The following is a 16065-nucleotide window of genomic DNA, read 5'->3' as shown; positions in this document are numbered from 1 at the left end:
GGTCTTTTAATAAGAAAACCAGTTTAATTCCTTCTCCTTTCTTTTCCCTCCCCATTCTTCTGAACAGTAGCCAAATTTTTTCTTTCATAATTTCAAGCTGCAAGGTTGCTTTGAGCTTGCATGCCTGGGTCAGTTGAGGAGTGCATGGGCTGTGGTTTTTTTTGTTTTTTTTTTTCCCCCAGAGATGTCTCATGATGTACTGGATGGTACACAGAAATGATCTCATTTGCCCTGACATGCAGCAAGCTTTGAACTGGCTGGACTGTGGTTCTTGATCAGAGAAGTCTGCTCATATGGGCATGTTGTATTGTGCTGCCTGTCTGAGCATGTATATGCATTTTTAACCTCATTTTTCATAGTAGTTATGTATAGCACAGAATTTCCTTTGGCTGTTTAGGGAATTAAACGTAGTGTATGAGACCTTTCACCTTTAGGTCATTTGTTGAGATGCAGCTTCCGTTTGCAGCAGCAAAAAGCCATTACTGCATGATGGCTAATCACTCATTCGTGTGGCACTGAGATAACTCTTCCTTCAGTTAAAGACAAGGGTTTGTTGCAGGAAGAACAATAAAAATCCTCCATAATAGTGTCCTAACTGTCAATTTCTGTGATAGGCACAGGGCATCCCAGGGAGGAGCACAGCATTAGTTCTTGCTGGCTGAAAACAGAACAGTGCTGGGTTTTAAGTTTGTGTGTTCATTTGTTCTGTGGAGAGAGGATTTACTGTCAGGTCTGAAGTGCTTGTGGTGTTTGCTGTTATTCCCTCCTGTTGTTCACCAGCAAAAGCATAGTTCTGTCCCTTCTTTGTATTCCTGTTGTCTATGCTCATGCTGTGTCCAGTTGAAGAGCTTGAATTTTTTGCTTGGTCTTGTCCAGATATAGGTGAAATACTGATACTTTTCTTTTTCATGAGCCTGGGGAAAAAAAAAAATCTGTTTATAAAAAACACTCTTTCCCAAGCTTTTCTTTCTTACAAAGTTTATCAGCTGCAGCAACAAACCCCTGATAATTAGGGTGCTTATACCAAAATGTTTCTTCTGGAACTGTAAGCCTACCTGTATTTCCTTTTAGTTTAATGCCAACCTCAAGGTCTGTTGTTACTTGTATGCATTAATCCTTACTGTCAGACTGTGTTTAGAGATTAAATTCTGAGTAGATTTAGCTTGCATCTATGGATGTATGATACACTGTGCACATTTACATTCTTCCATTTATGCTCCTGAGAAGCCTTGGCAGCAAGACGACGTGAGATTTTTCGTGGTTTTTGCGTGGGTTTTGTTGTTTTGTTTTTTTAAGCGTTTTTCAGGCTTAATGTTAATAAGTTAATTATTCTTATTATTGTTTAGTGGGCTAAAAGTGAGACCTGCCTTGTTGTCTTTCCTCTACCAGGCTTCTGTAATGAAAGTAGCATAACTAAGCTGGTGGTGCCTGAAAGCTGTGTAAGGCCACAGGTGATGTCCTGTCCCAGGGGTGTGTCCAGAGTGGTCTCTGTGGAGTACAGGAATGAAGGAGTTGTGTGGCTGCTCCTGCTCTCCATGGATGTTTGATTTTCATGTTAATATTTACAGCTTAATAGCCCTGCTGTGAAAATGCCTCTCTCCATTGATTGGAGGTTTGTGGTCCTTCTGGGCTTCTCTTTGGAGCCGTGCCTCTTTGCCAGCTGCAGAGGTGTCTCTTCACTGCTCTTATAGAGGAGGCAAAACATCTGCATTAAAAAACAGGTGAAAGAGAAGATGGCTAAAAGTAGAAGAGAATGAGACTGTCAAATGATGGAAAGGAAATTTCTGACAAATATTTTCTGATTTCTTTCTTATCCCTTCTGCCATCCTTTCTCCTTTGTCCTCCTTGTAGTTTATTTTTATCTTAGGGTAAACATCGTATTTATTATCTGTTTGCTGTGTGGTGATTTTCAATCTTTTGAATAGTGAAATACATATAAAATACTAAAATATAATATATATAAATACATATAAAAATAGTAGTATTCCATTCTCTGGAATAACTGATGCCTTGCAAGACAAACTAGAGGTTATGTGACAGTGGTATTGTAAAGGTAGGCCGAAGGAATCTGTGTTAATCCATTTTCTTTTTCTTGTTATTAGTGTTTTGTTTTATATTTTATTTTCCTTTCTAAATAGTAATCAATATTTCTTTGTAGAAATAGATTAATAACCTTTTTTGACACCTGTAAAATACATTGTTGCTTTATCATGTTTGTCCAACTATCACTAATAAGGGAGAATGACATGAAGTTATCCTTTGCAATATTATTTTTAACTGTGGAGCTGAGAACCTTTTCCAGGTATTCATTAACAGAGGTTTCTAGCTCACTGGAAGATAAGTGAACATTGTCCCCATTTTAGAAGTGAGACCTTAGTGCTTAAGGTTAGTATTTTCTATAATAGCTTTTGTCCCTTCAGTTTTTGGTTATCTGGGTATGTTGTATTTCTTCAGATGTGCTGATTACCCATAAGTTGAGCTTGAAGTTTTGAATAATGAGCTCCTGAGCATCTCCAGACAGAGCCATGAGCCAGCAGGCACTTGTGAAAATGTGGATTTGTCTGTGTCATTAACCGTGTACAGTGACCTGTGAAGTCCTAGCGGTCTTTTGGGCTGTAATCATTAAACCAGTCTCTCCTACTGGATAAAATGGGAAGAGAGCCTGCAAGCACAGTGAGAGAACCTTGACTGAAAATACAAATGTCTTCAGAAAATGCTCTGGGAGTAATAGTAATAAAGAAAAAGTACAGTGGCAAAATAAATTGCTGCTGATACAATTTTTCTTCCTCTCTCAAGTTTGCCTCTAGTATGGCAGTTTTTCTCCCTTCAATAAATAAATGCAAAGATGGGAATTGCTGCCAAAAACTGTCACATTTCTGGAACTTTCAGCCCCTGATTATTCACATTAAGCCTCCCCCTCCCCCCCCCAGCAGTACAGTATTCTGAATATGTACACCCACCATTCTGTCAGATCTGTGCAGTCTGTGTCTGGTTCATCTTCTGTGTCTTTGATGTGCTCCATAACGTAGGCAAGGAGAGGTCTGATAGTCTCTCTAAAAACCTGACAGTTTGTGTGACAATCTGTCCACGAATCCACAGGCTCCTTGTCAACCAAATGAGCCTTTGAATATCAGAGGTTTCAGAACAGTGCTTGCAGCATTGCATATGCACCAAGGGGAGAGTACAACAGGCTTCCTTGTAACCTGAGAGATGTCTGCGTTTTCCTTAATCATTCCAGGGACATCTCATCATTGCTTGTTGGCTGGTTCTCAACCCTGCACATGTCGGGGTTATTTAGCAAAGCTTGATTTACTGGAAACTGCACATGGAGAATAATTTGTACATGGGGGTAGAGGAGAAACCCTGGAAGGGGGTGGAACTTCCAGGCTTTGGCTTACTTCTGTTTTTCAGTGGGGTTTTTTTGTTTGTTTGTTTTTTTGTTTGTTTCTTATAATGACTTCCTTCCCTGCAGTTCCTTTACCCATGCAAGTGTTATGGGTGTGATGCATTTTCTTCAGTATTCTCCAGTTTTCCTGCACATCCTACTGCCTTGGGTTCCTCTATTCTGCCTTCCTCTGGGAACCCAGCGTGTTGCATTCCTTAGCTACCTGTTGTGTGAAAGGTTGGGGTCATGAATTTAATTTAGCTTTTTTTTTTTTTTTTTTTTTCCAGTTGGGACAGGAACTGTTAACTGGGCCAGCTGCTGCAGTTTATAAATGGGTCTTAGGGATATTCTCAGCAGAGAAAGGTGGAAGTTTTAGCTGCAGCATGAGTGTCCGAGGTGGGTGGGAGTTTTGTTGGAGGCTCTGTCACATACTAGCTTTGGCATGACAGCATTAAACCATAGTTAAAATGTTCCTTCCTTCCTTCCCAAAATAAGCTCCTGTGACAGGCTTGACAGGGGAATGTGCCTCGTATCTTTTTTATTGTATATTGTATGACAAGTATTTGATGGCTGCCAGTTTTGTTTGATGGGGTTTTTTTTCCCCTCTTTATTCCACCTTGAAAGCGCTGGTCATCCTTTGAGTGAAATTTCCACCTGCATGTCTTAGCCCTCTTGATATTCTGGCAATTTCCTCTTTGTTCTCCATTTCCCTTAGCATCGATTTTCTGTATTGCTGTCACTCTCTCATGGACAATGCCCAGTTGTTTGAGGCAGCATCCTGTGATCTCAGAGTTCATCCTGATTGTGTGGTGGATGTGCTGGTAGGGCCCAGGTACCCCTGCAGGATGAGTTGTGCAGCTGCCCAGCACAGGTGCTGTGCCCTTAATGCCATGGGCACCACGTTACCTGCGCAGGTCAGACATGTGCAGGACTTCTCTGAAGCAGACGCTGAAAACTCTTGATGTTTAATCAATGCCTGGGAAGCCAGTTTACCTGCACTTGTCAGGTGTAATTGATTCGGGCATTTACTGTGAATTCCTCACCCTAGCTAAAATTCCAGCTGGGAGAAGAGCAGGGTGATACTCTCCTACAGCAGTACTGGCATTAATCTGGACCTTTCACAACCCTGTTGCTGTCCTTTTCAGAAAGCCTGAGCTACCTGCTGAAATTTTATGGCCTTTCTCTTTGGAACTGCTTTTCCTTTCCAGAGTTTGTTTAAAGAATTGGCAATACTTTGTAGTCTTTCAGAAGGGTGTGCTTTAAAGCAGCCTCGTATAAACACAGTGTTTCTTCCTCTTTTCTCCTTCTTCCCCTTTTAATTGCCTCTGTAGCAATAATTTCTTTTTGCTGGTTGCCTTTCTGACTTGAAGATAACATGAGGCTTTTCTGCATGTTTCCAGTGAAGCACTTGAAGCTTTTGGAAGTTCCTAATACCATTTTGCTGTGGGGTACCTGTTTTTAATTAGACTCTTCCCAGGGTACCTTCATAGACAGTCTGACTCCCTGTGCTTTAGGGACTGTAGCTTAACCTTTTTGTACCTGGTTTGTTATCCACAGGATAAACCCAGCCATGTTCCTTCTCCCCAGCTCTGCCTCCCTCAAGCTTTGTGGAGATAGGTGTTCTGTGGGATTTTATCTTTGAGAAGCTTTCTAGATAGGCTACAGAATTAATATTTTGCTTTCAACTCAGGATAATATTGCAGACATGAGAAGATCTGTTCAAAGAGGAATGTACTTCTGCTCCTGACTAGTTTAACTTGCCTGTGTTCTTACTGTGGACACTACTCTCTTTATGCTTTCTCTGAATCTTAATCCAAAATTTATGATCTCACAGCTTATTGCCGAAGGAAAGAATAGAATGGAACAAATTTAATGCTCTCATTTCATTATTGGTCTCAGCGGGAGGAGTGGATGAACCCACACATGAACAGCAAACAACAGAGCTGTGTTTAGAAGTTGGCTTTGGCTGAAAAAAAATCTTTTTTTTTCCATATCAGCAAGCTGTTTGTAGTTCCTTGCATCTTTTCTCTGTTACCTTTTAAGAAAGAAAGCTTATAAATTTTCAAAAAAGCAGTTTAACCCTTAACTTCTGTGCTCTAGTGATATGCTCTATAGGCATGTTTCTCTTCCTTGTTAATTGGCTTTTATTTTTATGTGCATTTGATGGTAAGGAGGAAATGTGAACGAGGTAACTGCTTGCTGATACCAGCAAATGGGCTCAGCAGAAAAGCCAGAGGATTGAGCTCAGGAGGTGAAGAGATTGTTTCTTGCAGCATATTCTGAAATTCCCAAACTCCCTGTTTTGGACCAAAGCTGATAGGAGTGATTGTGTGGGTTGATTTTAACACATCCATAGGGTCATCCAGTGAACAGACTGGTTCAGCTCATGTGCCTCTGTACCTGTGGGAAGGATGCAGGTACATGGGGAGATTTTCCAGATCTGTTAGGAGCTGTTTGCGTGGGACTTCTGAGTGGTGAGAATGAACAGCCTGATCTACAGTGCATGTGACCCGGTGACCTGCTGAGGTGTGGGGAGCCTGGGGGTACCTTTGCTTCCCCGAGGCACCACTGGGAGCAGAGGGGGCTCCCGAAGCTGGCACTGACTGATATTTCTCTGCAGCTTCCCGGAGTTCCTCATGGCAGCAACTGCATCCAGGGCATGTGTGTGTTGCCTGTCCCCAAGAATGTGCAGGCAGGCCACAGTTGTGCTGCTTCTCAGGATCTGAGGATGTGAGGTCTTATTTCTGGCTTCAGAAGCAGCTGGAAGCAGGAATTTGAATGTCTTCCAGCTGACATTTGGTATGTAAGAGAGGTAATCTTTGCTTTCCTTACGTGCTTCTTGTAAAAATTTGCGGTGCCCTCGTGGGGCACGTGGCGTATTGCCCCACTCACAGCGCTGCCTCTTGCACTCTTCTGGGTTTGAGAGGGGCTTGCAAAGGGCATTTTGCTGTAAGCTGGTGAGCGTGGATGTCAGGAGAGGGGATTGAAGCAACACGTCTGTCAGGTGCGAGGCACGTTGCACCATCTAATCTCCCAGCTGTCGTCTGCAGCATTTGTCAAGGCCTCCACTGCCCTGCTCCGTTTCATCACAGCTATCACTGGCATTCATCTAGGCTGGCAGCATTTCAACAGCTGTTAATCCTCTTTGTATCTTTAAACACTGTGACCACTGACAAGCTTCTATACTCTGAGGTGTCAAAATATCTCAAGATATCCGTGGTGATGGTGGTTGGGTTTGTTGGTTTTAAATCAAGGCACCTTCCAATCTATTGACCTGAACTGAACCTGATGGAGAAATCTTTGTCCCAGTGTCAGGTTTTTAATGCTGCTGTTTGATGTTCACAAATAATTTCACCTGAAACCTGATTGATTTTGATTTCCTCATGCTTGTTTTGCTCAGTTTTCTGTTTTACATGTCACTGCAAGTAGCACGTTACACTGAAGTTGTAAGGAATGTGGTTTAATGTCAGTGTGAGAATGAGCTGGCAGGGTTTTCCCTTTGTGTTTCAATTACTTTCCCTCCTGAAATAACCCTGAGAACTCAGTCTTCTGCTATGATGTTTTCTTTCTGTGCTATATGTTCTGGAAGGGGCCTGGGCAGTATAGTGAGGTGTAGTAGTGAGTGTTGGAGTTTCTCTGCATGTTTGCAGCCAAGGAGGAACGCTGAATTAAAATTACTCTGAATTTAGCTCTAAGTTTTAAAATTGATTCCCTTCGGAAGGGAATTTTTAGCACAAGGGTGTTTTGGAAGAGTGGAGAGCAAGGGTATAGCAGCAAATCTGTTGTAGAAAAACAGCAGGGTAGAGGAAAGTGGTTCTGTTGTACTTTAGGCTCTGGTTATGTATTTTTACAACTTCTTGGTGTTTTTATTATTTGCTATGAACCATCATTTAATAGCAGGGAAAAAAATCTTTCAAACTAACATTTCTTTGCTTAGTTTGTTTGTCCTCTCTGGAGAGCTCTCTCCCCATATGACAAAGCTCTAATGTTCTGGAGTTGACTCCCCTAAGGCTCAGCTTTATTGAGAGAAGTGAAACATTTTAGGTGGTTCATTCATTCTTTCTGTGTCTTTTGTTATTTGAGCCCTTATGGTGTCCTTTGGTCATGTTTTTAAACTTATTTCTGCAACGATGACTGCCAGGAGCTTTAGTTAATAATAGTTGAGGTCTCATGTTCAACTTTTTCTTTGTGAGCTGCCATTTTATCTCAAGCATCAAATATTGTGAAAGTAAATTAAAAGCAGTGTTCATGTCTTGTAATTTCGTGTGGAATGTTCTCTCTTTTACTGTACCACTGAATATCATTTTATGAAGATAAAGGACTTCACTAAGACTACAGAGAGCTCAGACTTTGTTTCAAGTGCAAATACCACACCTTGATCCTGCTGAATAGCCCTTGTGTGGAGGCAACCCTGCTGAAGTTGGAGGAAGTGCTCAGGTGGTTTCTGCCTTAGCTCCTCATTTGCAACTGTGTTACAAAGCCCTCAAAAGTTCTAGGCCACTGGAACCTTCTGTCCTGCCATAGCATCATGGTCAAGTGCTGAAAATGAAGCAGATCTTGTGTCTGAAGTAGTATAGATGAGAATACTTGGAAGATTATTCTCTGTTAGTAGAAGCCCCAGATCACAGAACCTGCTGTGTTTGTGCCCATACTGAAAGGCCCGTTTCTTCTTCTCTTGCCCATTTAGCCTATTTGTTGCTCATTTAATGTTTAGGACAAAAGGGAAATGTGACTTTCCCAAGGTTGGAAAGGGTCTAAAGGCCAAGGAAAATGTATTTTAAAAATCTTCTTGTTGAGCAAACTCAGATTTAAATGGTAGCCTCCTGTTTTTATTGCTTGGGAAAGGATTTAAAGGTACTGATTCATAGCATTAGAAATATTGTTTTATTGGGGTTTAGAATTTTTGAGGGGGAGAGGTCTGAACCAACAGCAAGCAACCCAGTTCGATCACAGGGAAAGATGTTACCTTTTCATTTTTAAAACTCAGCAGCTTTATCTGCAGGTTCTGTGCCCTTCCTCAATCTTGGCATGATGCCTGGTGGCTGCTTTGAGATCAAGTTTTTCCTCCTTCCCCTCACTGAGATTGTTGCCTCTGTTCAGGCTTTCGCTTGCCTGCTTTTAGCAGCTGCAGAATTCAGAACCAAAGCCTGGGTTCCTTTCCCAGCTATTTTTGATGTTGTTGAAGATGAGCCTGACCGAAGTGCTGGGCAGTTGAACTCTCTCTAATAAACTAGGTAAGGTTGTGCCACAACCACTTTAATCGACAGTGCATCCAGCAAATGATTCTGTTGGCTATTGTTACTTTCTTTAGGTGAGTTAAATGCAACCTCATGCTAGGTCTCACGTACAACATATTTGTTCCTGTTTTCCTCTCCTGCTGCTGTTTCACTGCAGAGTGCTGCAGGCTAATCGTATCTGACGGGACTACTTCCTATTGCCTGAAAAATGTTTAAATTTGCTACCTTGCTTTCTCTTTTTCCCAGTTTCTCTCATTCTGATCTCTCAGATCCAATCCCTTTGAGAAATCAGACAGTATGAAATATGGAAATTGCTTGGGTAGTAATTGGAGAAACGGTGAGACCTTTGAAGCCCAATGGAGATAACGCTTACATCTACTTATTCACATTATTTAATTTTTAATGGCAAATTTAATTAATGAAGCACAGGTCTTGTGGTTTCATGTGTGAATAAGTAACAGCAGGGAGCTGTAAGTCATGAGGTCTGTTTACAGGCCAGAGAAAAAGGCACCATTAAAAGCTGAACTTTTCAATATAGGAAGGAGAAAAATGGATTTAATAGCATTGAAGTTTGACCACTCTGTAACAAGTAAGTAAACAAAAACATTAATGATAATTTGCTGGTAAAATGCATTTTGAAGTGGTTAGTCCTCCATGATTTCTCAGTTTAAAATCTGTCTCCTAGGTCAAAGTTTGAAAAAGCAAAATCTGTTTTGTGTTTCTTTTGGTATGTAACATAAATTCAGGCATCAGAGATAAAACGCTTAAATACAGTACCTTGAAGCCCAGGTTCTGAAAACCTTTATAAACCTTCCAATTAGCTGAGCTTCGCACAACTTCAGAGGTACAGGCAGCTGTTATCCCTCACTTGCAGATGAAAAATGGTGACTTGCCCAAGATTGCACAAGTGGCAGAACCACTAATAGAACTTGAGTTATATCTGTCCTTTCCTTTTTCCAACCACTGAACAGTATGTGTCGGCTCATCATGCATAGGACCACAGCTGCATTTATGGGAAAATAAATGAAGAAGGGCAAGAATAGTATTCTATATAGAATCACCAAATTTGGGGAGAGACAAGATAGCAACTCAAACTGGCCCTAAATGAATAGCTGTCCTCGCTTTCAATACCATTTTGTCACTTTTTTAGATTTATTATTGCATATTTTCTGCTTGTGCCTTTTCAGAGGCAGAGCCTTGCGGATGAGCTTCGAGTGAGGCAGTTGCCAGTGGAGTCCAATGGCTTTGCCTAAAGCAGCTTTATCAGCAGTTTAGTGACACGAGACCTTATAGTGCAGTCCCTGGGGCAGTGCAGCCTTTCCCTCTTGCTGATTGTGCCTGGGAGGCTCCTCAGTGCAGACCACAGGAGGAATTCATCCTCCACATTTAGTGAATGAGCAGTTGTGAGGTAAAACTCTTTCTGTGCAAGTTCAGGAGAATTTAATGCAAACCTCTTAAGCCCTGCAGCAAGACACTCAAGACTCTGTTTGGCAGTGCCTTAACTGAGACCTGATACACCTTCTATGTTGTTAGAAGGGAAACAGGCTGCATAATTTTCTTTTAAAGAATAAGTAAAATAAGTAGAAGCACTGAATTGTAAAATGGATTTTTCCAGTGCTAGCAGCCAATTTTGATACTTGAATGTCAGTAATTTACAAGATCCTTCACAGCAATTAATGAAAGATGAGAACAAAGCATGACCAAACTCAAAATAACTCTGTGCTGGATACACCTTGTTTTTGTGGTAACATGAAGAACCAAAGCTCATGGTTGGTTGGTAGCTACCTTTTCCTCCTCTTTCCCTTCCTTGGAATTTCCTTGCAATAAAGAATGTGTTGTGGCCTTGATGCATTTTGCTGAAAATAAAATCAACTCTTTAAGTATTTCTGGTGTTCTTTGAAGTGAATATTCTGTTTGTTGTTGGGAATTGCTATTAATTATAGAAGATGACTTTGTGACAAGATAAGATCTGAGACGCCTTTAATTTTTAGAGCTGAGCATTCTATTCTTTGTTTCAGACTGCAGAGATCTACAAGCTGACAACCGAGCAGTATCAGGAGGCAGCCACCAAGGCAGAGGAACGGATAAAGTGAGGAGCCATTTTTGTTCTTTTCAGCAGTTCCAGTTGCATTTCATAACATTTTGTGTGTAGCATCTGGATGTTCCTGTGAACAAAGTGTGAAGTTACCTCCTGTCAGGTATTGAGGGGGCTGAGGAGGTGCTACCTGGCATCCTCTGTGTCAAGCTTGACAGAGTTTACTGTAAAATTGATAGATCTTGCAAAGAAGGATGAGGGAGAAGAAAGGGACTTTAAAAATTAATATTAAAAAAGAATATTTACTAGGGTTTTAAAAATACCAGTGGAACATATTTAATCTGTTCCAACTTTGACCCATTGTATTTAAGCTACACACTGCAGCATTGGGCTGGTGCATGGGGGTGGGAAGACTGGCACCACTTCTAAAATGTTCATTGTCCAGAGGAAAAAAAAACAGGCAAACAGTCTAAATCTCATCCCTGTTAGTTTCAAATTAGAGTTGTAATTTTCATGAATGCTTTCTTAGAATGATTGCAATGATTTTTCTGGTCATTTTTAATTGGCCTTAGCGCAATAAGTGGACCTTTAATGTTGCCTTTTTACCATGAGCGTATATAGTGTCTAAATTATATTTGTATTTGCCAATAGTGTTATATAACTTACTATTCCACATGCACTAACAGCTGCCCAAGAAAAAATATTTTCTATAATTCTTTAATATTAATGAAGCTAAAGCAATTACGCTGTCAAGAGCAGCACTCGGATCTCAGTTGGGTAAACAGTTGGCCAACATGCAATAAACTGGAGTAGCAGCATATGTGGTCCAGTTGGGTCCAATCCAGACTCTACAATACTTAATTGCATAAACAGATAACATAGTAATGATGAATATGTTAGTGGGGTGTGCAGTATATTGTGTTGTCTTTATTTAAAATTATGTTTGACTGCCAAAGCATCACATAACCTGTTGTAATTTCACATTTTTATTTGGACAGTCAAGCAATAAATTGCTAAAAAATCCAAAACAAGGCAGCTAACACATTGATTGCATTTCCATCCCGTTTTCTATAGCAGAATTCTAAATTCTCTTTTAAAATAAATTTTTAAAAATTCATAGCACATAATGTTCTTATAGTCTTTGATCAATGGAATCTTTTCTTGGATTTGCTTCTGCAAATGTGTGATCAATTGTTGTGAACTTGTGTAGTGGTGGTTTATCCTTGTGACTTGTTAAAAGAAGCGACTGGGACCTGGGATTATATTCTTCACTTACTATTACAGACTGTAACTACCTTATTTTTTATAGGTAGTCTGAAGGTTGGTTCCTGATGTTTCCATTTCCTTTGGTCTGTTCTGTTTCTTGTGGAAACGAAGACTGGTAATGTAGGAAACTCAGGAATGCAACCATTTCTTACAAAGGTTAGTGGCAGAGACCAACACAAATGCTAATGAATTCTTTCAATACTCGGAGTGTGCAGAGTTGTGGTCTCTGAAGGGTTTCTTCCCCTTTTCTTTGAGCCTTTATCATCTAACAATCCCTGGCTTCTGGCTTTATTGTACAGTGCTCTTCTATTTGATGGCAGTATGAACTTGAGCCATTATAAAGGGACAGTTTCCTTGGGCTGTCTTCTTTGCAGCAAAAAAGAGACACGTGCCCTAATGTGAATTTTGTGTGAAAAAATAACATGGCTGGGGGTATCTTGAAAAGAGACAAGACAAGTGGCACGAGTGAAATTGAGGGTGAAGTTGAATATCATGCATTCTAGTTCTTTACAGTAGGAATTGCCAGCAGTAGCCAGGGTTGTGCTGAGCTGAGCATTGGAGTTCATGATCTGAGACTGATAATGCCCTTTGATAATTGTACATGCAGGAAGAATCATTGCTTTCCCCTATCAGCCTGCAGTGTGTCACTTCCATCAGCATGCAGTGACACTTTTCAGATTGTTGCTTTGTGTACAACACACTGTACAAACCATCCTAAAGTGTTCTTGTGCGTCACACTGGTGTCGTGATATAGCTGGATACACTGGTGTCGTGATACAGGGGAAGGTTCTTTCCTACCCTGGCATCCATGATCAATTAGTAGGACTTGAAGTCTGTGTGTTGTGAAGCTCTCTTGTTAGGCATCCTACATTCAAGTCTTTCTGCAACTTGTTTATGATAATAACCTACAAAATCCTGTGACTTCAGTGGAAAGAATATTTGCTCATCTTGATTTTCACTTTCACATTAAACATACAAGCACAGTAGGTGCTAAGATAGGTTAAACTGATTTATGCAGATCTGGTTCTTTGGTTTGCAGGAATAAACTGACACTCCTGCAAAATTATGTGAACTGGAATATTAGCCAAAGTATGAATGAAGTACACGTCTGCCTGTTACCAGTGCTCGACTATGATACCTCTATGATAAGGAAGGGGAAGCAGGAATGGCACTTTGTCCATCTGCAGAGAGTCCATATCCTTCTCCATAGTGCCTCTTCCCGAGCTTCTGTTATCCCTGTTACATGGTGAAGACCGTCCCCTGGCACTTGAGCCTTGTGAGACCAATCTACCCTGTATTTGTTCTCTTCTGCCACTGTGTATCAGCAGAGCTGATGGCGAAAAAGGGAAATAGGGCTGGGGCTCTTTCTAGAGTGAGTACCCTGTTTTTCAGAGTCAGTGTTGAAGCAAAGAGAAGAAATATCTGAAACAAAGCCTCAGTGTTTTCTTGGCATTTAATGACTTTTGTAATTCTTTTATCAACACTTACAGCTCTGCACAAGCGGTCAAGCATTCTACAGACTGTTTCCACTCCTTAGTGATTTTCAAGCATTGCAGGGTTTAGGAATATTGTACACCTTTCCACCAGTGACCCTTCACAGCATGCCTGCGAGGTGGGCAAGTAAACCTTCCTATCTCCCTTTGTATATAAACAGAAGTGAAGTACTTAGTGCTGAGCTTCATATTAAATCACTGACATAGTCATTAGCTCTTGGTTTCCACCTCAAGGTTTGATGCCTGCATGGCCTGACTTGTGCAATGGGCTTTGTTCCTCATCTGTTCACCTGAAGCCAGCCTGCTCTCGTCTGCATCTGCCTCCTGTCGGAGTGTCTCCTTCTCCTTTGTTCTGGGCTCTGTCTAACCTGTTTTATTTCCTCCCAGGAAAAAAATCCTAGCAACAAGATACCACTGAGCACAGCTTTCAGCACCTTAAGCAACTTGCCCTTGTTGCTTGCATGCTGTGGTGAATTGGACAGTTGCCACGGACATATTGTCTCAACTGTGTTGTTATAATTGGTGCATTATTATTTTTCTCATTTGTTAACCAACAGAATTAAAGTCAGGGGACCTAGAACTTCCCCCCGCCTTCTTTCCCTGTTTAGCAAACTGTGCACATCAGTAACCACCCACAAAGGAAGCAGCGTGTAAATAAAAAGCCAGTGCTCCCCACCCTTCCCTTCGTTCCACATCCTTTTCTCAGTGTTCATAGAGCCATGACTCAGACTGGGTTTAGAGAAGACAACTTGCTAATCCCCTCCCTGCTACAGAGAATAAAATGGCATTTCATTCCAAGCTCTGTTAATGCACTCGCTCCAGGGATAAAGCAGCACTCCCAAAAGGCAGTGGCCAAATTTTCTTTCTGTTGCGTTGTCTTTGTCTTCTTTTGAGTGTTACATTTAGATTAGCTTCTGAGGATTAAATGTTATTACAGTCTCTGAATCTGTTAAGGGGAAAAGAAAAAAACATTCGTAAAGAGGTTATGGCTTAGTGCAGCACTCTAGATTTATCCTCAAAATGCTGGTTTTGGGTTTTTTTTGTTGTTGTTGGGTTTTTTTGTGATTTATTTTCTTTTGTGAAGGTTGACTTATCACTTTTTTAAAAAATTATTTATTTCTGTAGTTGTTACTTTCGGATGCATGAATTGGCCTGGGTGGGGGTGTGACTCCAAAAGGTGAAGCTGCAGGAGTTGGGTGAGCAGATTAGGAAGCTGTTAAAAGATAAAATTGTTCTGAAGCAGAGTTTCCCTCTGAGATCTCCCTATAGTTTTCAGAACTGTTTCTGAAGCTGCTTACTGATTATTCTGTTGCTTTGCATTTTGTGCTGAGAGGACTGCATATGCTTTGTGCTGTTATCAAGGAGTGCATAAAGAATGGCAGTATCTTATCCTGGTGGAGATCAACTGTGAATCCAAGGCAACTTTCCAATGGGAAAACTGTTGAAGAGATTTGCTCCATATAGGACTTACTGTGTAAGAGTTTGATTTAATGGTCCTAAGATCTTTAGACTTTATGGATATGTGTATTTAAGGTGGTTATGTTAGAGAAAACAGAAAGTAATAAGTATCCTTCTGGCTGAATGTGGAGTAGGAAACCACACTGACTCAGTGAGGATAGGGGAAGAAAGTTCATGGGTGGATTGTCTGCTGGCAACAGGGGATATATAGCTTGCTTTCAGTAGTCATGGAAATGAAGGTTTTATTGAATTGCACAAGATTTTATGATGCTGATGGCCCCTCAGTTGGAATGGTAGATTAACTGGAACCTAGAGAAACCACCTTTTTTGTTTCTCTGTGTGGATCTGGAAAGTTTATAAAATAGTTGTGTGCTGATACTTGAGTTTGTTAATCTTGAAGTCTGCTATGAGGCCTTGGGTATTTCAACAGAGGACTGTGCCTAGGAGACAAGGTCTGAAACAGTTATTATATGGACAATTGTGAAGCCAAAAGAGTAAAGACATAGTTTTCAAACAAAATTGCTCTGGGATTTCTCCTATCATTAGATTAGATAAATGATTAATTTTGTGTTGAAATTAAGATCCTCTCCAACAGGGATGTAAGAGTTTTCAGGAATAGGAGATTGATTATTGCTGAAAGCTCATCTGTAGCCTTACCTCAACACTGTGCTTTTGTACCCTGCAATGATAATACCTTCACCAAGATTATTTGACTTCGTCCCAGTCCTTTTCTTCCCTTGGTTCTTGGTTGGTGCTAGTTGTTCCTTCTGTCTGCACCGAGTCTGTTTCATAATCTTAAAATAAGGAGATAGCTTATTAGTCAAAGCTTGTCTGTTTCTCACGTTTATAAAGTTGCTCCTAGTAGGAAATTAAAATATGCTCTAAGAGATTGTAATGCATGAGTTTCCTCAAAGTTATTTCAGAACAGGGTAGAAGTATATGGGTGAATTTTGACTTTGTGTCATTTTACATGGTGTGCATTTTACTGAAAGAAAAAGTTTCTGATCATTTTCAGTTCGGCTTCACAAAGTTGATCACTCATTACCTTAGCATGTAAACATTTTCTTTATGAATTCTGAAAGGCCTATTGTTAAGCAGCTACTTTTACCAGTGCATTGATTTCCTAGCAACATATATTCCCCTACTGCTTTAGGAATATGGTATGTGGAAACAGAAGTTGAATATGTGCAG

General features: G+C 40.6%; 1 protein-coding gene across 2 annotated transcripts in view; it reads left to right on the top strand.

The window, feature by feature from the left end:
- CHCHD6 (coiled-coil-helix-coiled-coil-helix domain containing 6) overlaps nt 1-16065 on the top strand; it is a 109648-nt gene that overhangs the window by 46834 nt on the left and 46749 nt on the right. For both annotated transcript variants that reach the window (XM_062500929.1, XM_062500930.1), the window contains exon 6: nt 10641-10711. In XM_062500929.1, the coding sequence (XP_062356913.1) occupies nt 10641-10711 (71 nt within the window). The remainder of the gene's footprint in view (nt 1-10640; nt 10712-16065) is intronic.

Source organism: Cinclus cinclus, chromosome 12, assembly GCF_963662255.1.
Source record: "Cinclus cinclus chromosome 12, bCinCin1.1, whole genome shotgun sequence".
In the NCBI taxonomy this organism is placed as follows: domain Eukaryota; kingdom Metazoa; phylum Chordata; class Aves; order Passeriformes; family Cinclidae; genus Cinclus; species Cinclus cinclus.
This window is presented reverse-complemented; position numbering and strand designations above follow the sequence as displayed.